The sequence below is a fragment of the Anabas testudineus genome, chromosome 4 (assembly GCF_900324465.2).
Source record: "Anabas testudineus chromosome 4, fAnaTes1.2, whole genome shotgun sequence".
Classification (NCBI taxonomy): domain Eukaryota; kingdom Metazoa; phylum Chordata; class Actinopteri; order Anabantiformes; family Anabantidae; genus Anabas; species Anabas testudineus.
Genome location: NC_046613.1, coordinates 8,483,755 through 8,507,743, shown reverse-complemented (window position 1 = coordinate 8,507,743; position 23,989 = coordinate 8,483,755). Strand labels below are relative to the sequence as shown.

The 23,989-nt window shown below is 40.1% G+C and overlaps 3 protein-coding genes across 5 annotated transcripts in view; all 3 read left to right on the top strand.

Annotated features, from left to right (window-relative positions):
* pip5k1ca (phosphatidylinositol-4-phosphate 5-kinase, type I, gamma a) overlaps positions 1–13,429 on the top strand; it is a 36,375-nt gene extending 22,946 nt beyond the window's left edge. The window contains exons 11-18 of one of the 3 annotated variants that reach the window (XM_026345557.2): positions 634–718; positions 1,115–1,276; positions 1,599–1,740; positions 2,093–2,125; positions 2,423–2,539; positions 5,551–5,806; positions 8,996–9,085; positions 10,150–13,429. In XM_026345557.2, coding sequence (XP_026201342.1) covers positions 634–718; positions 1,115–1,276; positions 1,599–1,740; positions 2,093–2,125; positions 2,423–2,539; positions 5,551–5,806; positions 8,996–9,085; positions 10,150–10,152 — 888 coding nt within the window. In that variant the 3' untranslated portion in view covers positions 10,153–13,429. Of the gene's footprint in view, positions 1–633; positions 719–1,114; positions 1,277–1,598; positions 1,741–2,092; positions 2,126–2,422; positions 2,540–5,550; positions 5,807–6,012; positions 6,232–8,995; positions 9,086–10,149 lie in introns of those variants that run through there. The other 2 variants (XM_026345559.2, XM_026345558.1) reach the window with 2 other exon arrangements.
* A 715-nt stretch (positions 13,430–14,144) lies between these two features.
* LOC113152082 (ras-related protein Rab-11B-like) lies at positions 14,145–18,792 on the top strand. The gene is made up of 5 exons (XM_026345073.1): positions 14,145–14,278; positions 15,690–15,885; positions 16,366–16,559; positions 16,832–16,912; positions 16,993–18,792. The coding sequence occupies exons 1-5, from the start codon at positions 14,239–14,241 to the stop codon at positions 17,136–17,138; spliced, it is 657 nt and encodes a 218-aa protein (XP_026200858.1). The 5' UTR covers positions 14,145–14,238; the 3' UTR covers positions 17,139–18,792.
* A 286-nt stretch (positions 18,793–19,078) lies between these two features.
* On the top strand, positions 19,079–23,709 carry march2 (membrane-associated ring finger (C3HC4) 2). Its single transcript, XM_026345071.1, has 5 exons — positions 19,079–19,425; positions 21,887–22,172; positions 22,658–22,853; positions 23,091–23,300; positions 23,457–23,709. Exons 2-5 carry the CDS (start codon positions 21,991–21,993, stop codon positions 23,613–23,615), a joined length of 747 nt encoding a protein of 248 aa, XP_026200856.1. The 5' UTR covers positions 19,079–19,425; positions 21,887–21,990; the 3' UTR covers positions 23,616–23,709.
* Positions 23,710–23,989: the final 280 nt, after the last annotated feature.

Here is a 23,989-nt window from a genome sequence, read left to right as displayed (position 1 = left end):
TCACCTCCAGGTCCCATTTCTCTAAAACGCCACAAATCTCTTCATCAACAAGGGATTTTACATCATCACCAGGAGATAGAGCCAGCCTTATCAATCCCTCCCTCCTCTTTTCTTACTCACTCCACCCTCCCATTGTGAAACACGCACATACGAAAGACATGTGGGAGTGCGAGCAGCTCTGTAACAGCCTCATGTGCGTCACTGTTGCTGTGTTTCATATAGTTGGCACAGTTACGTGAAGGCCTTCAACGATGTTACTCCCAGTGAACTAAAGTGATGCTGAAATAGCTAATAATAACTGGAGGGAGGATCCTGCTGTCCCCTCGCTTGCTCGTTGTCCTCCATCTCTCCTTTCCTTTATCAGTAAACCAAACACCAAGTGTCATCTGTCAGTCTACTGACGGTGTGATCTTAGTCTGCTGCAACATAAATAATGAAGAGATGTGTCTTTAGCCTCCTCTCACTGTGTTACTGTCTGCTATTTGTCTTTTTGTGTGTGTTACGCTGTCTGGTGGTTTGACCCAGAGAAAACCTTATTGCAATGGGACACTAAGGGACTAACAGACAGCTTAAGCTGGTTTAATCGTTTTATCTATTCAATTTGTCTCATTAATCTCTCCCTCTCTCCCGCAGGACACTGTATCAGTCCACCGGCCCGGCTTCTATGCCGATAGGTTCTTAAAGTTCATGAGCAACACGGTTTTCAGGAAGAGTTCCTGTGAGTTCAATTCACATTGAGAGTCTGCCTTACATAGTCAAATGGACACGTGTGGGAACAGGCTTTGTCTCTTTTACTGCCAGGAAAAAACAGATTCAGTAGCTAATTGCCTTATTAGGTGCTGCTTCATGTAATGAGAGAAATACATCAGTTTCCTCCGTGTTCATCACCTTCAAAGGAAAGAAAGAATACTCTGACTTAACCCCGGCTTTACAAAACATTGTGACTTCATACACATCTCAAATTGAGTTTTGACTTATCTGCTAGAGAAGGGTTTGAACAAAAAAAGGTTTTATTAACTTAGTTAAAATAAAAAGTTTTATTCTGACAAAATCCTGCAACATACCACATAGCATGGTTTCCCAAGTTTATTTGTTGATGTGCATTGACTTTCAGCTCTGAAGTCATCTCCATCCAAGAAAGGTCGTGTGTCGCTGACGGTCCCTAAGTGTGTTGGTCCTGGTGCAGCCTGGTCAACTAGCCAGCTGCCCTCTGAGAGAGATGAGAATATCTACGACCTGAGAGGAGCTTGCAGCTTCCCAACGCTGGAGGATGAGGGTACATAACACCTACACACTTAATCAGCGACATAACCCAAGATAACCACAGTCAAATGACGCAGATGCAGGTGACAGGAACAGACACCATCAGTGTTTAGAGTGTTTTGACCTTGGCTGCAGGTAGAGCTTCTCTTCACTGCATCTCAGAGTAAACTATAGTTCAGGTGTCATTCAGAGAGAGTAAAGCTTCTGTTTACATGCCATGCAAATGTTCCTATCTCTGCACTCAACAACAGAAGTTAAAAAAAAGGAAATTAACAAGCACAGGCTGTCTGAGATTACTAATAATATTAATGTGTTTGTCTCTTTCTCTCTCTCAGGGCGACCGGATCTTCTTCCGTGTACTCCTCCATCATTTGAAGAAGCCACCACAGCGTCAATTGCCACCACCCTCTCCTCCACCACGTCCCTGTCCATCCCTGAGAGATCCCCATCTGACACAGCAGAGCACCCTCGCTACAGGTTAAAACATGCGCACACACATAAAAAGCAACCCTGGAGTCCATAGCAAAGTTGACGTTGCATTTAATATGAATTTATTTTTCAATATTCAAATAGAGTCTCATTGGGCTAAATTGTCTTCTCTAACCAGTTTTGTTCTATTTGTGTTTAATAAGATCATCCTTTTCACAGTTGTATCACATTATTTTGCTCACTTAAACAGCCTACAAATCTCAATTCTCACCTTAAACAGAGAAAACTGACATTATTATAAATGCGATGATTCAAGAACCAGACCCTGTATGTAGCATGTCGGCTAGCTGCTGGAGACCTCATATAAAGCTTGTACTGACACTGTGTCCTCTGTTTCCAGGAGGCACACCCAGTCTCTCAGCCACGATGGGAGGTGAGTCAAGGCCATGAATGCCTCTTTTACTTCATAAACCTTTTTTAAGCTGGATTAACTCAGCTTTTTTGTAATGTTTTTAGACTTGTTAGCTTTATGTTTTCACAGCATTACGCATTACAGGGTGTGGTGGGAGGGTGGCTGTGAGGTCAGCCTGCTGGTCGGTGTGTGAATGAGTAGGCCCATTCTTACTGACGCTCAGATGTGGCTGTGTTCGCTTCTCACATGTGTTTCATTTCCTCTGCATGGGTTAGGGTGCATGTTTTTTTATGCGTTTGTTTGTGTGTTTGTCTTCAGGACCCAGGAGGAACGTTTGCGTGAGGAGGACCAGCAGACCATCACAGTCGAGGTGGAGCTGAAGAGACACGACAGTGAGCCCACTATCTCCATTCCACAACCTTCGCCTGAATCCAGGTACAACAGAACCAAACGAGTCTAGTTATGCAATTTCCCAATAATGTAATAACTCCCACAGTCTATGATCCAACATGTCATGTAGTCATAAAGGTAACTGTTATGTAGTCATAACAATAGAGAGGGGGTTAAAGTAACTTATTGTAGATCTGTTTACCAAGTCGCTGTGTTTTAGGGTGAGCTCAAACACTGTGACTGTGTAGCACAACTGTAATAATGCTTTAATAAGATATTCCAAACATTGACCAGGATACCCTGAAGACATCATCACTAGGGTCGTGCTGCCTTTATCAGTATGCATATGATAAAAGTGTAGCACAATTTAAACAATGTTTTATGGTTGTGTTGACTCCCTGCAGAAATTAGATGCTAGTATTATCAAATCTTTCAAATGGTTCACAGGCTTTTTGGCTTTCTCTAGAACAATCAATCAATGTTTAGTTATGGCCCCAAAGGTTTACACTCCCCTCCCAAAGCTTTGGAACAGTGAAGCCAGTTCCTTTATTTTTGCTGTAGACTAAAAACATTTGGGTTTGACATTTCAGCTTTAATTTCCAGGTGTTTAAGTCTGTATCCGATACCCAACTTGGAATATACCAACTTTTTTTGGAACCCACACATTTTTCATTTGAGAAAAAGTATCAGAAAATGTAGCCTTAAAATAAATTTGTGTGTTTTATCTTGCTGCATGGTGAAGAATCTCAGTTTGGTTGCATCTTTATTTAAACTGGCAGACAAAATGTTCCCGTAGACCTCTGAGTTCATTTTGCTGCTACCATCATCTGTTAGATTGTCAATGAAGATTATTGAGCCTGTTCTTCTTGCTAATGAGTGGTTTTCATCTTCTGGTGTAGCCTCTGTTCTTTAGCTAATGAAGTCTTCTGTCAACAGTAGATCCTGATATCTTCACTCCTGCTCTCTGGAGATTGTTGCTGATGTCACTAACAGTTGTTTTAGGGTTTTTCTTTACAGCTCTCACAATGTCTTCCCTAATCTCCCAGTTTGACGTCTGTTCTTACATCTCTCAGCTTCACAGCTCTCTAAACAAAACCCAAATCTTAAACTGAGCGTAGACATTCAGTGCTATTTACTGATTACAGTAAACATAAAATAAACAATAAACATAAAACCTGAAATGTTGATCTTTTGTCTCATATTCATCTTTTTTATGTCAAACCCACATGCTTTCACTCTACAGCAAAAAAAAAAAAAACAAGGAATTGGCCTCTTTGATTCAATACTTTTGGAGGGGAGTGTATATGAAACTTTTGAGCAATTCAACCATAGAGTGACTTTTTCTTAACCAAAGTGTTTTTAATTGTTGTCAGAATTTAAAAAAAGTGAAGAGGTTAAAATATTTTGCTAGAATTAACTGGAAATAGGAGCAAAAAGAGCCACCTCTATCATCTGCTCCCAGTAAGCATGTGACCTGAATAGATAATAAGTAAGCTGTAGTGCTGCAGCGAGTCTTCCATGACCCCAATCACCAATATGACTCAGTTTGTTACGACACTATAAATAACCTGGTGCCAGTGTCTCACCTGGGCCCAGACAGCTGTTAGATTAGCAAACCTCTCTCACACACACAGTTTCTAACACGGTGTACAAATAAACACTAAGAGCAGCTCGACCCATTTGGTTATTGGACTCCGAGTTCTCCTGTTATGAAAGTGCCACAGGCACTGTGTGGAGCGGACATCTACTGAAAAGTAATTGGGTTGTGAGAGAGTGTGCACGTGGATGTAGTTTTTGTACAGCATGTGAGCAGTCTGTGTTTTTTATGGGGTGACACTGTGAGGAGCCCTGACATGGGGGAACCAGCCAGTAGAAGTAGGGCAGTGGGGCAGCCCACAGGCCCGAGGCTGTTCCCATTAAGCTCGAATGACCTGACACTTTGTGTTTTTTAAGCTGGTTTCAAATTAGTGGAGTTTATTATTTGGACATGTTTTCTTTATATAAAAAAACACAGCAAGTTAACAAAACAATATAATAATAATCGAACATAATAATAAGAACATAATCAGTTGAGGACGGTGGTGTCACATTCACGCTGATCTAAGGTCAATATGAATCAGGGTGTGGTTGTCAAGCCAAACCAACTGCATAATTGAGTCTGATGCTGAGAACGCAGTGGCTAGACATATGGCCCAAGGGTCTGGAAGGAGTAGGGGGGAGGAGGGATGGGGCCAGTGTGATAAGCTGAGACAGCGACAGACAACTACATTGACCATCTGATGAAGAAAAGGGAAAAGGACAATGGATTGGAAGAGAGGATGAGTAGAAAAATGATGTGTGAAGAATCTGGGAGAGAGAGAAACAGTCCATAATAAATAACAGTAGATATTATACAGAGGCAAAGATACAGTACATGCAGAGTTATAGGGAAAGTAGATTTAGATGAAACGAGGGATGGAGTGAAAGAGGCTTTCTGCATGGCAACTATCATCCTAGCACCCTAATTAATTCAGCCAATCGGTTCCCTCTTTGAGATGCCAAGTCAGCTTTTATTTGCCTCAGTAGCCAATTGCAGGACGTTTCCCCTGATGGAGCTAAGCTCAAATACAGACGCTGAGAAAGCAATGTGGATGGCCCCAAATCCTTCCTAATAGTCGATGATCTGGCCAGGAACAATAAAGGATCATGGCAGGACACAGCCTGCTGGCAAATCTTCGAGTGTAAACCACAAGCACACACACAACCGCTGCATGTGTGCAGTTTTCTTCAACAGCTCGGTCCTGTTTCACTGGCCTGCTGAAAGTAACTTATGGCAAGTGACCCAATTAATGGCTGTGTGTGTCTGTATGTTTATACAAGTTGTTTCCTTTGCTCCTAAACTACATGGAGCCTTTGTAAGAATTACTTATTTTATATTATTGTATTATTGTAATAATACACCGCTGGGTTAAAGGGAAAAGGTTTTACAGCAGTGGTGGTTGTAGGCAGGTTTTGTTCTGAGCTGATTCTCCCACTCCACACAAACTGTCAACAATCCCACATCCTCTTTTTCACAGTGAAGTCGCCAGTGCTGAGGCTCCTGATACTGCAGCGGCACCCTGCAGCTCCTCATCGGCCGCTGAAGAAGCCCCCTCCTCTGCGTCATCTGCCCAAGCTGCTCCGTCTTCTCCTGGCGCGGTCGAGGAAGCCCCGTCCAGTCCCAAGCTGGCGGTGGTGGAGGCGGACAGGGCCAGCCAGGTGTCTGGCTCAGGGTGCACCAGCCAGGCTTCAGTGGATGATGAAGATGACGTGCCAATTACAGATATCTACTTTGTAAGTAAAACACACACAAACACACACATACACACACACATAAACAATCTACTCTTCTTCTTTTTTTGTTTAGGTTGACTAAGGACTAGCTCTCATCACTTCTCATCTTTTTTTGAGTTTGACATTTTGGTGTAGCCATTAAATTACCCCGTGTATAGTGTATTTTGTATTTGTAAAGTCTGTGGCTGTATGATGCTCTCCTACAGAGGCGTTGACAGAAGGAATGCAGGCGGAGACTCAGGCTGGTAGGGAAAAGAGAGTGTGTGGAGTTGTTGCTTGCAGTGTGCTGCGCGTTTTTGACATTTTTGTGCTTATTTGCTTTCATGCCAAGAGTTACGGTGGCAAGAAAAAGTATGTGAACCTTGTGGTTTTCTGAACAATTTTCAGTGATCTGATATGAGTATTAACAACTATGATGTGACTAAAATACTAACAAAAATTTTTTTTTATGGTTGTTCTCAATGAAGACATGAAAGATCAGAAGTATTTTTTTAGTGTTATTACTTTAGGCACATTATATTTGTTAATACTTTTGACTTAGATGAAGATCAGATCACATTTTATGATAAAGTAATGCAGAAAACCATGAAATTCAAAAAGGTTTTTTGCCACCGTAAATGAGAAGATTGACACTGTGTGTTAATTAATAGTAACTTAATTGGATGCTGGCTAGAGGGTTAGATTTATGATACAAACAATAGAGTGGTATAAATCAACTCACCCAGCTCTTAAAGTGCATTTCCTCAAATATTCTTCCAACACAGTGTTTTGCAGTGTGCACTCTGGTTTGAGGGTTTGCAGAGTGATAATAGCATGTGCACCACCACTTTGCTGTGTGTGTCCAACTAAAGTCAACTGGCTGCCATCAAATAGTGTTGTGTTGGTGAAATGAATGAATGACTTTCAGATGGAGCACGGAGAGTGGAGCCAGTGACAGTTACAGATAGAAACATTCCCACCTTGCTGCACTCCCACTGGGTGTCCCCTAATCAAACGCTTTCTAATGTGGCATGCTAGTCAGCGAGCTCCCTCAGTTATTTAACAATCCTCTTATCTGAGCAGCTCTGACTGATTCCCAGTTCATACTTCAAAGGGTGGAGATACACTCTTTGTACACAGCAGCCGGGGTCTGTAGCGCTACATGAGACAAAGTGACACTGTGCACATCATCAAGTGTAACTGCACAGAATCTCGCCGCAGGCAGTGTGGTCACAAGTGGCCTCTAGGGAGTGACCATGTCTGCTGTCAAATGCAATGCACAGCCAAACATCCCACTGTAGTGTAAGTACATGGGCAGGTACAGGCAGGTAGCTGTAAACCATCACCCTCTTCAATGCTTCACTCCGTTTGGCCATTCAGCACCTCAGTCAGCCAACTTGCCATCTGATCATCCTTTGTGCTTCTTGTCAGTTTCTGTGATCTCCATTGTCACCATCCACACAAATTAGGTTTCTGCATGATCGCTCAACCTGTTGTTTCCACTGATTAGTGCCTCAGGTGCTTCATCAAATCCACTGCTCTGTTCTCTCATTTTACCCCAGTATTAGTCTCACTTTGTCCTTTTCCACCCAGTAAGGGATCTTTTTTTTCCCCTCTTCTCGCTCTTTCTTTGTCCTTTCTGTGCTCTCCCTCTTTCAGTTGTGTCATTGTCGTCATGAGTCATAATGAAAGTGGCGAGATAGTATCGTGGGATCGTGCAGTGTTGTGGAAGAGGGAGATGAAAACAGAGTAGCTGCCAGACTTGTGAATCTATTTGTCACCACTGACTCATCCAGTGTATCTATGCTGGGTTGCTCACACTCAAAAGAGTCTTTTCCATTTTCACCTCAACATGTTTCCTTTTTTTTTCATTATATTCTTTCATTTTTCCTCACTTCTCTGTCCTTCATCTTTTGTCATGTCTCTTTTATTGTTTGTCCCTGTGTCACGTACCTCTGTTGTTATCAGTTTCCTGATGGGAGGACCTGGGTGGTTTCTCCTCTCCGACAGAGGAGGAAATGCCAGACCAGTTGGAGAGTAAGTGAGAAGTCAGATGGTAGGCGCAGCCTTCGATATGCAGCTAGTAGACTAGATTAGTCCTGTGTACATGTGTACATTGCTGTTTGTTCTGTATAACATATGATCACAGTTTTGAAAGGAAAAAACTGGGGCTGGAGCTTTGGTCACTGGAGCCACAGTCGGTAATGACTTAAACTACGGGTGTTTTTTGTGCTTATAGTGAATTTCAAAAACAACCTACACTGCCCATAGTGAAGACAGTCAAAAACAGACGGGAAGTTTCTTATTTGACCATGTCTTTCTGTTAGTCCTGTATTCATAATGTTTTAAATGTGTTTCCTCACTCACTGACAGCGTGCTTCATCCCTCTTTGCACCCATGTTGATAATGTGCTGAGCTTTGTGTGAATCTGTGTATATATGTACTGTATACGTATATACATACTATATATATGTACATATATTTGTCTGTGTGTGAGTGTGTGACATCAACCCACCTCCAGTCATCAACAGCCTCCAACTCCATCACCATTAGCAACATACTGTGTCGCAGCTGCTTCCCTCTCTCTTAAAGTGCGGGTATCTACAATGACAAGAAACCAACCAAAGCTCTCACAGAGAATCAAAATAGCGCTTTGCTTGTTGGAATGAAAAAACAAAAAACATCCTGTTCTTGTAACTTGCTTTGACCAAGCACACTTTCTGAGTCTGGCCACCCCTCGCAGCCTGGCTTTCTTCCCATTCCCACCTCCTCCGTCCCGCTCCGCATCCTCACTGAATGGCCGAAGCAGCAACTCATTCCTCATTTTGTAGGCTCCACTTTCCATCCCAGCAGCTAGTCCAAACAGAGCAACACACTAAGACATATGCTTCAAACACGCATCAGTAAGTTGCAACACATTTACAGTTATTCACAGACACCGTGTTCACGTACACCTACTGCTGAAAGGATAAACACATCCTTTTAAACTTTACTTAGTTTACTCGATATGTCAAATTCACACTTTCTGATGTGTCTCAGTGACATTTCCTCCTTTATGCATCCCTAATTTTCATTTCCTGTCTTGTCTCCTCTTCTCCGGTGATCTCTTGTGTGTTTCTCTCCTGCCTGCCCCTGCTGCTTGTCCTCTGTGCCTCTGGCCTTTCCTCTGTCCCGCTGGCCCCCTCTGCTGTGGTGGGTGTGTAAAAACAGCCTCCAGAGGACAGGACCTGGGTGTACTCACCGCTACACTATGGCTCAGAGTCTAAGACCCTGCCAGATGGGGATTGGGAAAGAGAGACAGTAAGTGAGAAGTGTTAGACTAAAATATAAAGCACAGGAAAGAGTAGAAGCACACTCAGCTCTAGACCATGTGGTGTTAGGTAGTGACTGCTCTTACGGGATAACAAGAGGAAAAAGGATTAGTAACGAGTTACGCTGTGTAAGAAGCATCTACAGCAAATACTGGCGAAGACTCTCGGGTTGAGTCCATTAAGATATAGGATTAGGTTTGGTCTGTGTCCAGAAACTCACCCCTACATTACAACGTTCACTCCTCATTGATAAGTGGGTGGAAATGGTCACTGACTGCCTTCATGACCATTTAGTCCACAACCAGCCATTCTGTGTCCCTCCAGCACTAAGCTGCTCAGTAATTTACTTTATCAGTGTGACGCTGTTACATCTCCCACAGCTCATAATGTGTTTTACAGATGAGTTTCAGTCTAACTCGGGCTGCTGTGACCTTATTTGGTTTTTTTTGCACAAAACCAGAACTATGAGTTTGTCCCGTATAAACTTTCAAAGTGCATTAGGAAGGGATTGTTTAATGTCCAGCATGGACAAGAAGAATGATTATAGCAATTACAACCTGTTTTGAAGTTCACCATAAACATTTAGGCTATGTTTGATGTAGATTCTTGATGAGCTACCAACCCAGTATATTTAATATTTAATAATCATTAATGTTAAACTTCCAGTGATGGATTACAATTACCACCCAATATATAAAAGGTAAAACATTTCATGTTAGTTCAGGACATTCCTACATCCCATAGGATGTAGTTATTGGATATAAACAGAATCAGAATCTTTTTTAGGCACAAACTGAAGACTGTGTCAAAACTTTACACTCTAAACATTAAGATACTGAAGCTTCACGTTCCCTCTTCTTTAGGAGTGAATGTGATATTCATGAGATTTCTCTTTGCCCTGTCTATTCTCTGTTTCCACGTTCTTGTGTCAATGCACTTTCATTAGCTAATTATTACTATCATTAGCAGGTCATGCACAAGAAGATGGAAATTAAATGACGTGTAAATATGATGCTTTCACTCACTCTCTCTGTCTGTGTCTGTTTCCAACAGTAAGCCCCGCTGTGTGGCAGAGAGGAGTGAACGTCTGAGTGGAGAGGACTCATTGGGCTGAAGTCCAGACCTCAGTGGTAGCAGCAGGATGTCAGGACCAGGATTTTAAACATGCACACAGAAACTGAACACACTGAGAGGAAAAAGGAGCTTGAGTACCAGATGGGGAAAATCCTGACAGTGATGACATCAGTGATTTCCAACCATCCCTGCCTTTCACCATTCACAAATGAAAATGATATCAATTTAACAATTGTGTGCATGTGTGGCAGTGCATATAAGACTGTAGTCTTACATGTTTGACACACACGAAAGCCCATAGTAACATACTATATATTCTGTTTCGCACAAGCACAACCCTCTAATAGGATTTAATCTGGCTAACGCACTCATTCTGCAGAGCAGAGTTGTGAATTACAAGGAGCAGCTGGTTACGCACTCTGAATTCCTGAATTTCCCATTCAGAACTCAAAAAGACAAAAGAGTCTCCTGAATAATATAACGCCCCTATACATTGATATTTTCACCTCAGTTTTAATGATTTCATTATTTGTTTCACATATCAGATTTTAAAAACAACAGCACCACAAGAGCATCTGCTCCAAATCAGAGATGTCAAATTCCAAACAGTGTGCGTGTATGTGTGTTGCAGCTTTAAACAAAACACAACAGTATACTGAATTCATCCAAAATAACCTGATATCTTTCACATTTCAAACCCACGATTCAGGACAGTTTTTTATCAGAGCTGCACAAGTGCTCCAGCCGTGAGACAAATTAATTGGACGTTAACCTCCAGAACGAGAAGCACCAGAAGGAGCTCCACAACTTCACAGACCTGTTGAAATTTGCCTGTGAACCCATTCAGCCAATCAGGACAAGGCTGTATAAACACAGTATGTCATATGCAAATTTCAGTGTGCTCGCATGGTAGTTACTGATCTCGCCTGTGGAGTTAGAGGGCTCTGCTTGTGCTTATGGAAATGCAATTTAGGTGATAACCATCAGATGGCCAATCAGAACATAACATCTAGACATTTGTCATCCTCACGTTTCCAGTAGTGATTGTATGCCGCTTAGTTTGTAGAAGAATGAATTCTTTTCCTTTAACGAGGAAACTCAGAGAAGTTATGGAAATTGCAGCATAAGAATTTGTCTTTAACAAATGTTTTTTGCATCTTTCTTTCTTTTGTTATTTCTGAACTGTTCTTCAGCTGTTTTACTACTGTGAACATTTATTTATTTTGTTATTATTTTATTCAAATCTTAACTGTTATTGGCACTTCTTAACTTTTTGATGTTGATTATTTTTCACTTTGCATCCAAAGAACCTCTGTTTTTGTTTTGATGATTTCATTATTGTGTCTTTTTAGTGCTTTCTCTGTCTTTGAATCTCATTTTTGCTGTGTGAATCCTGTGTCACTACTTGTCTCACTACACCTCTTGTGGAAACAGCTGGGGCTTATAACGATTTCCTTCAAAAAAGAAGGTATTAATTACAACACTAAGGCAGAAGACATTGTCAGTCATTACAGTAATCTTCACATCATTACAGTGTCTTCCAGTGTTTCCCTATTGTTGGACAGATGCGCACAAATAATTTGTAAAAGTGGAATTTCACAGGTGGAAGAATCAGCATATCGGTGACATTTGCTATGTCTGCTCACCCTCACCTCCTCACAAATAAGAAATCCATTGACTGGAAATTTCAAATGTTCGTAGATGTAAGCATCAGTCGTAGTATTTGCAGTCAATACCTGTTCTTGTAACTTGTATGTTTGAATGAGTATAGTATGTTGCAGTGTTGATCTGGTGAGACACAGCAGTTTGTAAATGGATTGAATGTTGTTTGCACTTGAGGACCTGAAGTTGAACTAGTGATAGAGGCCAAATAAACATACATCTCTTTATCCACTTTTTCAGTTTTTAGATAGGAGTCCCTGCTTACACAGGCTGATATTTAGACAGCGTTTATTTTAGTATAACCAAGTGTGTGTGCGTGTATGTGTGTGTGTGTGGGTTTCTATGGCTATCATTGTGAAAACCATCCCGAATTTATAACCATTTGACTGAGGACATGTTTACAATGTGGGGACATTTTATCCAGTCCTCACAATAAGAAAGGTGATTAGAGCAATTTCGGGGTTAAGACTGGGTTTTAGGGTTAGAATTAGGTTTTGTTAAGATTAGGGTAAAGTAAGGGTAAGGCAGTACACGTGATAAATAAAAAATTGATACAGACTAGATTAGCATGACCTACATGACAGTAGGGGGCTAGAGAAAGCATTATGTCAATGAGTATCCTCACAATGACTGCTATACAAAAGTGTGTGTGTGTGTGTTTGTGAAGTTAATCAGTCATTGTAGGGTTAGTGTTTACTGTAGTCTCAATGTGGCTGACATATTAGGACTCAACTAAGAGTTGAACTAACTTGAGTTTTTAACTAACTTTAATCTAACTAAAGAGTTTCTTCGGTTGGTTAATGTGTTTCTGAGTGTGTGTGTGAGAGAGAGTGTGTAAAGAAGGACACATCAATGTCAGGCATTGTAAAATAGAAATCAGTCATTCTCATGATGTGCAGTGGCCAGTTATGATCAGTTTGCTGTTGTTCATCAGATTGAGACCATAGCAGCAATATTTTGTACAGTCTATCGTTTGAGTTCATTTCAATTGCCTTATTGAGAAAACTTTACATGTAAGCCCATCATTTATATTTTTGTCACTTGTGCTGTTGTATTTGTTTTCCTCTCCCATAGTTGTGCTCCTAAGATTGTGTACATAAAATTATAAATACATATATAAAGATATACAAATATATTTTCCATTTGAATCGGAGAATATTATTTTTATTTGCTTTTATTTTTGCTGCTGGGCAAGAAATGATCGCAATCTATATGATTTACTGTATCATATCCTTCAGTGTGTTTATTGAGATGCAGCTGCTGTATATTTATGGTTTCTAAACCACAGCTGTTTCTTTCTAAGATATCCAAAAACGGAAAGAATTGTGGGTTTTACTGTAAATCAATAGGGATTCTTCCAAATGTTCAGCTGTGTTGTGTATGTGTTTTCAAATGTGTGCCCTCATCCAATAGGGAGAGTCCTTTGCAGAGACATAGCATGATTTCAAAATGAATATGCATATCAGAAATGTGTATTTATGTATATCTGTGTACATGCATCTATTTATACGTGAAGATAAATAGATGGTGGTATGTGTGTGTGTTTTGGACTTCAATAGAATGAATACAAAATAAAGCAGTTCTATGAATTGTTGGAGATGATGTCATGTCATTATTGGCCACTGAAAGAGATGTAATGTTGGCTATGATGGCACACAACGAACCAGTCAACATCACCATTTGGACCAGCCAATAGAAAAAATACTGATTACTATTTAAACAGGGAGGTCTGAGAAGTTGAGACGATCCTGAACAGTTTAAGATAAAGTTAAACTTCTCTTGGGCACATCTGGACACCAGTAAGTGTTCATTTTTACCAAACAAAAGTATGCTTTGCCACAGAAAATAAATCCTCAATCTCACAAGCACCACTAGAAGCAATATATATATATATATATATATATATTTACCCAATTACTAATTATTTGCCAGTTATCACAGGATAGTGCTCAGTTGATTAGTTGGATAAAGATCTTATTTGTGAGTTAACTAAGGAGGTATAATGTATATATGTGGGTAAATTATATATTTTAAAAGAACCTATACAGTTAAAATTTGATTTTATTATGCCGTTTCTGCTATTATCTCCTTTCAGGAAACATTGTGAAACAATCTGCAAACTGCAGAAGACACAGGGGCGTCAAAGCTGCGCAACAAAGGGCGTAGCGCCGCTTATTGTTTTCTGCTCTGCATGATGATTGGTCGCCGTTTTCCAAAAAGTGATATGGTTGGTTAAACTTTCTGTCAGTCAACAAACACCCAGTTCCAATTGGTCGAAACCGACGTTCCTCTGCTCACGTGCTAGCGCTGTTTCTTAAAGGCGGTGCCTGCTAGCTGCTGGTGGAGAAGCTTGTTGTTGTTGTTTGTGGGGAAAAACTTTAAAAGTACAAAATCTAGTCTTCTAAAATGGGAACCCGAGACGACGAGTACGACTACTTGTTTAAAGGTAAGTTCGTCTTTAGAGGTGAATGGTTGACTGTCATTCTGTCGGCAAAAGTCTGGAGACAGTAGGAAGTCAAGTCAAGCCAGCGTTAATGCTAAAGTTAGCTTTACTGAGTAGCACAGAGGGAAATGAAAACATGGTAGCTGTCGATACAAGTATCCAACTAACTTAATTTAACTACTATCATATATCAGTCGATTAAACACATTAGTGTATAATACCACAATAACATGTAGCCTGTTGCTGTAGGCAGTAACATCGCATTTAACGCTGGTGAATCAGCAGGCTAACGTTAGTTAACGTTAACAGCTAGTTAGTTGAGTTAGGTAAATTAGTAACTAGCTTGTTAACACTATAGGTACTTTTTTAAAAAACGATTAACTGAGACGAGCTGAAGTTAACTCTAAATCACATTGTGTTCAGCAGCTGAGTTTTGTCCCCAAACAGGTGCTTTGTTTGAAACTTATTCACTTTGCTAATGGTCAAGCTAAAGCTAACTCTCAGCTAACTCGATGACAGCTTCTAACAACGAATTTATCCGCTGGTTGGTAGATGTCTCTAATACTGCTCCTTATTACAAAAGATTTTAATTACTAGGTTAGGTAACACATCCGTAGACAGGTCACATATAACTACACCTTTAGTCAAACATTTATCACAGTGATGAAAGAGGGTTGGGATTTCATGTCGCATATCATACATATAGTAAAGTTGTAGGAAGGAAATGGTGAAGACAAATGAGCCAAAATATTGATGAGCAGAGCATCAGGATAATAAAACTTAGCTTGGCCCTGATTATGTCATCAATTTCTGTTGCTAAACATTACAGGAAGGAGGCTGTTTCAATAGAGCAGGGTGCACAGAACAATGTTCAAACTAAAGCTTAAACAAACCCAGGCAACTATCAAACTCAAACCTCAATGTGAAACTTATTTTTTTTATTTTTTTGTCAAAATTAAACTATTACTAAACACTTACATTCTAAAACAAATAATTTACCCAACCCATCAGTCCGTATCTGTATATTAGAGGAAACAAAACCCTTTATGACAGTACAATAAAGTGAAGTATGAACAGGAACTGAACAATCTAACTACTGTACTATGAAATCAGCACTATATACTGTATACTACTACAATACTATAATACTATATACTGATTTCAGACCATCATACAGTGCACTAAGATGCTGAATTGAGTTTCAGTTTTAAAAGGGGAGTGACCATCTAGTTGTAGTCCAGAAGGCTTATCCATAAAGACTTATTTCTTTAGAGGGTGGACGGAAGCTTAACAATGATTTATTCTCTGTGTACAATCAAATATGAATGCAGTCTGGAAGCTCAACCCCGACATGACAGATCGGAACAGTGGGTCTGATGGTGTAATGTTTGTTTTGTTTGTGTGTTTGTTGTAGTTGTACTAATTGGAGACTCTGGAGTGGGGAAGAGTAACCTGCTATCGCGTTTCACAAGAAATGAGTTCAACCTGGAGAGCAAGAGCACCATCGGAGTGGAGTTCGCCACCCGAAGCATCCAGGTGGACGGCAAGACAATAAAAGCTCAAATCTGGGACACAGCTGGACAGGAGCGCTACAGAGCAATCACCTCAGCGTGGGTGTCTGTTTTTTGCATCATTTTTCAATATTGTAATAGCACAGTTATTTAAAGCAGTGAAACATACAGTTTCACTAATAGGAGTGGAGCTGTTGCTCTTTCAGCCTTCTTTGATGCTGAAATACATGTCTGTAGATCTCAGGCTAACAAAGTCAGCATCTTCTTTTCAATCTCACCATAAATCCCATGGCCCTCTCCTAATTCCATACTTACATAATACCTAGATATGATTTACGTGATCTAGTGTTGCTCACTGATCACTAAGAGGTTCATCATAAATCATCAGACATGCATGTTAAGTTTATTTTTCTTGAGAAACCTGCCTAAAATATTGTTAATGCATTGAATTTAGCAGTTTCTGTATTTTCATAGTAAATGTGATGCCAACACACATTTTTATTATACCGGAAACAGTTGGTTGAGATCATTGCAGTAATTCTTGATTTACATTTCTTGTCACTGCTGTCATGTCACCAGGTATTACCGGGGGGCAGTCGGGGCTCTCCTGGTTTACGACATAGCCAAGCACCTGACTTATGAGAATGTTGAACGCTGGCTGAAGGAGCTGAGGGACCACGCTGACAACAACATAGTCATCATGCTGGTTGGAAACAAAAGTGACCTCCGCCACCTCAGGGCTGTGCCCACCGATGAGGCTCGAGCCTTTGCAGGTAAGGTTTCACTTACGGAGAACTTGAAAGATGTGGTATAAATGGGGACTTGTTTAACACTTGTCTGATGACTTGCATTTCTCTATGCACTGAATTGAATTGTCTCATTAGCAAGAAATAATTGCTAAAAATCAAACACTTGAAGAATAAAAAAAAGAAAAAAGAAAAGGAAAAAAAAAAGGAAATTGTATTGATGCAATAAAAAAAATTTAAATTTTTTTTTAAAAAATGCTGTGATATGTAAAACAAATCCTGTTTTTCCTTATTCTCAGAAAAGAACACTCTGTCATTTATTGAAACCTCAGCCCTGGACTCCACTAATGTAGAAGAAGCCTTTAAGAATATTCTCACTGGTAAGAAAATGGAAGGATGTTGATCATTAAAAGTTGCTTTAACTTTAATTTAACTAAATCACTACTATTTTCTCTCCCAGAAATCTACCGTATTGTATCTCAGAAGCAAATATCAGACAGATCTGCACACGATGACTCTCCAGGAAACAATGTAGTTGACATAAGTGTCCCCCCAACCATGGATGGGCAGAGGGGAAACAAACTCCCTTGTTGCCAAAGCCTGTGACCCTTTTATTTTATTTTCCTGTTTGAGTTCTTGTCAGCTTTTCTTCTGATCAGTCCGTCATGCCGCTGATTCATGACGGAGCATGATTTTCTCAGACATCTCTCATTCAACACTGTTGACATTCCTTTCTGCTGGTTTCACTCTTTTTTTTTTTTTTTTTTTTTTTTTTTTCTTTTACAATTTTAGAAAATCCTTAGTCTTTTATAACTTCACACTCTCATAATAGCTTTAAGAGGGAGGAGGAATTTATCTATTATGAAGTTGATCTTAAAGCTTTCTTTCTTTTTAATTATCTACTCTGCGTGGTCCTATTGACCTGCTCCTAGTAAAGGAACGGTGAGGGATCCATAGGCCCTTTTATCAATAACTGTTTTCTGCTTGCCTCCTTTTCTCAGCCTGCAAGGATAGAGACTTGATCATCTACAGCTGAATCCCAATTTGATTTTTGGTCGGCCTGATTCTGCCTGTCATGCAATACAGGTGTAGAACAGGATATGAGAAGGAGATGTCTCTGGAGCCTTGATGTATACTCAGACTGGAGTTTTTGGAGCCTCTTTAATTAAAATTTTCTTCTCTGTCCAGTGTGGCATGAAATTAGCATGAGCCAGGGACCAGACTGGCTGTGACTTTCTGACTTAATAGGGGCAAGTGTGAAACAGATTATGTGTTTTTGCGTGCGCGTGTGTGTGTGTGTGTGTGTGTGTTTGTGTGTGTGTTAATCTTAGTGCACAAAGATACCAAAGGAGATGGATGCAATCACTATCGGTTTTGAATTTTTACTTTTAGGTGTTCAAAACTTATTAGATTACACATCATTGTTGTATTTGGCAAAGCAATCCTGGCTTAATGCAGAAATGTTTAATGCTATATAACAAAAGTATTGTTATAAGTAATATTGAAAGTTTTATTTTATCTGAAATGATAGCATCAGCCTGGAATGAGTCCAATGTTTAGTTCCACCATTGAGGCAAACTCTTAGCACGATATTCATTTTTGCACTTGACGTCCAGCAATTTCAACAAAACTTTTTCACTTTACATTTTCAATTCACTCAGCGTCTTTATCAAGCGACATGTTGCTTGAAGGGGAATAATGTTGGTGGAAACTACAAAAATGCACCATATGTGGTTTCCTCTCAGGCAGATGAGCAAACTTTGCTGTCATTGTAAGGTTCTGTTAACGAGAATGGATAAAGATGTGTGTGTTTGTGTTTCAGCAGGAAATCTACTAATTAACAACGCTTTCACTCAAGCCACAAACGGTTGTTAGATGGGAAAGTGGAACTGAAAATCAGAAATGCAAATTGTGTACATGGTTGACTGAAATTACCCTTCACCTGTCTTGCAGAAGTGTTTTTGATTTGATACATGTTGTGTTTTTGTTCACATTTCATCAAAAACATGTGAAGTCAGCAGATTTAAACTTTGAGGTGTAAATAAACCTAATCCACATGATCATAGAGCAGACAGGCTTGTTTTGGATATTTTATTTGGTCAGCGTGCCCATAACTTACTGCTGTGTTTGTCACTGCTGCTGTATTGTCAGCACAGATGTCTGTCCACACTCTTGCACAAGATGATTTGGATGCTTGGTTTCGGACTTCCTCATTGTCGATTGTGAAGTCTTTTTACCACTACATAATATGAATAAAAAATGAGCTTACTATGTTAAACAAATGTGCATATTGCTTATTTAAACGAATATGACCCACATGTCTGATGGCGTGGATCCCATCATTCGACAGGCATGATTATTTATTATTGACTGTAGTAGTCAACAATAAATAATCATGCCTGTAAGACCTGCCCTTTTCAGGAATGTAAAATAAAAGTCTGAGTTAAACGACTTGTGCACCTTGGGGACCTGTTTTTTTTTAGCAGCACTGGGTTTCGTGTGTTTTCTGCTGTGGCCCATGTGATGTGCTGTTGTCGATCAGCGCCCCTCCCTCCGGAAAGCTGTTGCTGCTCACCGCCCCACTTCAGCTGGTCCGGACTGTGTCTGGCGCTCGTCTCCAGCCTGTGTAGTTCACCTCGGAGGCAGACAGCTGGTGACGAGCCTCGGGGGTGTATTTAAAGCCCCGGGGAAGCGGAAGCCCGAGCTGTTTGTGTGTTATCAGCTGAGAGCTGCTAGCTAGCACACGACTGAATGACACATCGTTAGCTCGCTAGCGGGGCTGCTGTTATTTCACACGTAGAGCGAAACATGAGAAGGGAAAGAAATGCGAGGTTTTTAGGGCGGTAATGTCGACAGCCGCAACCGTAAAACATCTGTGAGAAGACGAGACGGGGTGAGTAGACGTGTGTCGGGTCTATTTTTACAGCAGGAGCACGGCTAGCAGCTTACTGTAGCTACTGACAGCTAGCACACAGCACAGCTGTGACGGGACCACGTTTATGTGCTGGACAATGAAAGTGGACAGCAGAGGGGTGTTGATGTCCAGTTATTATGAGAGATGATTCAGACAACAGGCGTTTGTCCTGAATGTCTAAAACCCCAACATTTCTACACCCAGCTAATGTATGCCGTAATGCATTTATAGCGTGTTCGTTCAATGATATGAAACTGTACAACCCTCTGTTCCAGACAATAGTCTGGCTCAGAGCTGGAACATCTGGCTGCAGCTGTTCCTGTTCTTCGTGTCTCGGTGAAAATGTGATTACAACGATGATGATTTGTTAGTTAACATCATCAAGGTATAATACAGCTGCTCTTACTTATACATGAATGCCCACCAGCTATATTATTATTATTATTATTATTATTATTAAATGGATGTGTTATGTACATTAATGATCTTGACGTGTTGAACGTGTGTAATTAAGAAATTTAGTTGTAAAATGACGTGTATTTATTTATTTGATCTAACAGATGTTATGTCTTATCACACACTAAAAGGTTTAAAAGGCTCAGTCAACAGTTACTGTAAAGATTTTGTTATTGTCTTAGGTTTGATGAGACTCTTTTGTTTATCTGGGTCAGAGATCGTGTTGTTCTTTAATCGTCCAGCATCAGTATAAATACTAACTAAGTAGTAACACTGTGACAGTTTGCTATTATTTACTAATAATTAAAGTTCATCTGAACCTGGACCTGTGGCAAAGTTCAAGTTCCGGCCTTTTGCAACCCTGAATGACCTCTTTACAAGACTGTTTTTATTGCCATGTATTAATTCATATATATATTCACATATCACTCATATGATATTTGATATTTGTTGGAAACAGCTAAAGAACAGCATATTTAACATAACAGACACATTAGCCATGCACATATTAGATTGCTTTAGTGGTAAAAGTTCATATTTTTCAAATGTAGGAAATAAGCATATTATTAATATAAGTAGAAATGGTAAATTAAACAAATTGTATTTGACATGGCTCAATAGTGGGAAATTTTATAGATGTTACATTTGTTCTTTGACTCTGACAACAAAAATATAACATTATTCACAAATAGTCCTTATTGCATTAGTGTTTTGGTTGATCAGATTAGTTCACATGTTGTTATTTTGTCTGTAATTACCATTCTCCTTAATCACAGTGAGGCTTTACATGATTTGAGTGTAAGTTCTAGTATTAATTATTCATAGGCCGATAGAATAAGGGCACAAAATCCCATGAACTAACACAAAAATTTCTGCACCATCTGTCATGCTAAAACCTTCTGTTTAAAAACAACATTGCATCGACAGAGTTGAGTACAAAGGATCATATGAGGACTGTGTAACGCTATAATTTGAGAACAAAAACCCACTATTTATCCGTGACCATGACTGTTTCAGTAGCTCACAATTCCTTAAAATAAGGTGTCAACCTCAGTGTGCAACATTTTAAGAAATACCTATGCATTTATCAGACAGGTGATCTTTTCATGTTTTTACTCCAGCTGTGTCCATATTGTCTCATCACTGTATAAACATCGCACTCAAAACAATCCGTTCATAATTGATCTGCTACTGTACAGAAAAACACACTTTTCCACAATGAAGACAAATGAACTACAGTCTGTAGCTTCCTGCTTTATCTTTAGTGCGGGGTTATCTGAGAGGAGACAGCAGTTTATCAGTCTGCTGCACAGCACACTCACTGTCACTGACGAACACACTTGCGTTTATAATGGATTAGCAGCTGCTTTGGGCACATTGGCCCACCTCCAAACGGACAGCTTTCTTTTAAATGACAAAATGTCAAAGTTGATCATTTTAGTTCCTGTCACATGGCAGGAAATTAAAGGGACATGATGCAGGTCCCTTTAACAGCAGCACACTTTGAGGTCTGTGTAATATACAGATAAGTGAAATTACAAAATCAATATTACACAAAAAAGTAGAAACACCACAGTGTAAACATCATACATTCACATTATTACGTAAATACAAGTGTATAAAAATGTACACAAAGTCCTCCTTATGTAGGTAGGTCCATTACCTACATATTGTAGTACTGGATTATGCAGTAGTAGTAGATGTACACAAAGTCAGTATTCAAGTAAAAGTGCAACTAACTAAAAGTTACTTCACTATAAGTAAAACCTGACCCAATTTACTTAAATTAGTACTCTGAAAAAGCAGCAAGTATCAATGTACAACATCTTTAAAATAAAAATAAATGTAATGGGATAAAAACTATAATATATGACTTTGAAATGTTGTGAAGTATAATTAGCAAAAAAAAGTCAAATATGAAAACTTACTCAGTATCTTTATATAAAAACAATAATTTTTCGAATGTCCCTTTCTCTGTTTGTAGAAATCAACCATACCCAGCCTGTGAAGAACAGTTTGTGCCTCCGAGTCGAGCTTTGCCTCTGATCCTTTGAATCTCTGGGGGAGCGCCGTCTCTCCGCTGTAACCATGACGACAGGCGGGTGTTGCCACCTGCCCGGCTCGCTGTGTGACTGTGCCAGCAGCACGGGCCTGTGGAAGAGCGTGGAGGAGGCCGGCGGTGACGGGTGCCACGCGCTCTATGTCACCCAGGTCACAGCCATAGATGGACGGTTGCTGTCCTCTGTGCTCAAACCCGTTGGCACACAAAGGTAAAGCTCAGCCATCTCCGGGAAAAGGCGGCGTGAGGGCTAAATTAACAACAGAAATGTGCAGCAGCTGGCTCTTTAGTCTTTATGTACCGTCGATGTAGGTCTTTTTTATAGCTGGCACTCTGCGCCTGTGGGCACAACAACATAAACTTATTAAAATTGTTCATTTTATTAATCACGTTAATTGTAGAAGAGGCCCTCATTCAGTAATTAACTGTTTACATTGTTGTTTGTGATAGTTAATATTTTATATACAATTTTATTGTTTTGCATATTTTTGAAAAAATTTCACGTTATTTCTTTGGCTATTTAAATTTTCTTTGAGGTATACTTTTAACTTCTGGTCCTTTTTTTAAGGCTATTGTATATTAATAAATAAAAGGTAGGTTTTGCTGTAAATAGAGTACAGGATTTTAGTTTTACATAATGTCTGGTATAGGAAACACAGTGACATTTATTCAGATTTATTTTGTTGTTGTCGTCAGTGATGGTCCCATTTGCCGCATTTGCCATGAAGGGGGCAGCAGTGAGGGTCTGCTGTCCCCCTGCGACTGCACGGGAACCCTAGGCACAGTGCACAAGAGCTGCTTGGAGAAGTGGTTGTCATCGTCCAACACCAGCTACTGCGAGCTCTGCCACACAGAGTTCAGCATCGAGCGCCGCCCGAGGCCTCTCACTGAGGTAACAAAGGTCAATGCTCTTTGCCATGTCTGCATCATATCTTTCTTCTTCTTGTTTGTTCTCCTTGCTTGTGCTGCTGTTTTTGAATGTGCAGTACCCCCTTTGCATCCCATCTTTCTGCTTGCTTGCTTTTTTTTCCACAATATATTTTCCATTCTTGAGTAACTTTTTCTTTCTCGCCCTCTTCTATGCGTTTCCGTCCTCTCTGTGTTTTGTCGTCCACTTCTTACTCCACAGTGGTTACGGGACCCTGGCCCTCGTAATGAGAAGAGAACGCTATTCTGTGACATGGTATGTTTCCTGTTTATCACGCCCCTAGCAGCCATTTCAGGCTGGCTGTGTCTGAGGGGCGCACAGGACCATCTTCAGCTGGGGAGCTGGCTGCAGGCAGTGGGCCTTATAGCCCTCACTGTCGCCCTCTTCACCATCTACGTCCTGTGGACACTGGTAAAAATGAATAAAATATACAGTAGAGAACACATAAATACCTTGAGTTCAAATGTGCCTGTTAATTTGCCGTAACCATTATTTTAAGGTATATTAGCATCCTTTCACAATGTTAGACGTTAATGTACTATCACTGACCTCCTGTTTTCTTGCCAGGTATCTTTCCGCTACCATTGTCAGCTGTACTCCGAGTGGAGGAGAACAAATCAGAAAGTACGTCTCCTCATTCCTGAAGCCATGGAGTCTAACTCTTCCCAGCATTCTTTGCTCTCTACCAAACTGATGAAGAAATCTGCCAGTGAAAGTATAGTATGAGACCAAGTGGAGGTGGTTGATGATAATGGTGTCTCTTGTGTGCCAGGGGCTGATTTTCAATGTTTGATGTCTGCTAGCGAGACTTTTCAGAAGCTCTTGTGGGCCTTTTTTGTTGCTTTTTAAATTTTTTCTTTTCTTTTCTCTCTGATGGTATTTTATGTTTTTTTTCCACAATGCATTTTCTTTTAAACTGTCCTCGCCTGGATGCAGAAATTATGCAAAGGCACTGGACAATGGAATGACACATGTAGGTGTGCAGACACTGACTGAGATGTGGGAACAATCTTATCATCATGCAAACCCAGCTAACCTGTTGAGTGAACTGTGAAATGTTATAGTTCTGTTTCAGTGATAAATGGGACACAAATGAGTGC

Coding starts and splice junctions, on each gene's coding strand:
- LOC113152082 (XM_026345073.1), top strand. CDS start 14,239: ATGGGAACCCGAGACGACGAGTACGACTACTTGTTTAAAG. Junction 14,279..15,689: donor GTACGACTACTTGTTTAAAG/GTAAGTTCGTCT, acceptor TGTTTGTTGTAG/TTGTACTAATTGGAGACTCT. Junction 16,913..16,992: donor CTTTAAGAATATTCTCACTG/GTAAGAAAATGG, acceptor TTTCTCTCCCAG/AAATCTACCGTATTGTATCT.
- march2 (XM_026345071.1), top strand. CDS start 21,991: ATGACGACAGGCGGGTGTTGCCACCTGCCCGGCTCGCTGTGTGACTGT. Junction 22,854..23,090: donor GCCCGAGGCCTCTCACTGAG/GTAACAAAGGTC, acceptor CTTACTCCACAG/TGGTTACGGGACCCTGGCCC. Junction 23,301..23,456: donor TCTACGTCCTGTGGACACTG/GTAAAAATGAAT, acceptor TTTTCTTGCCAG/GTATCTTTCCGCTACCATTG.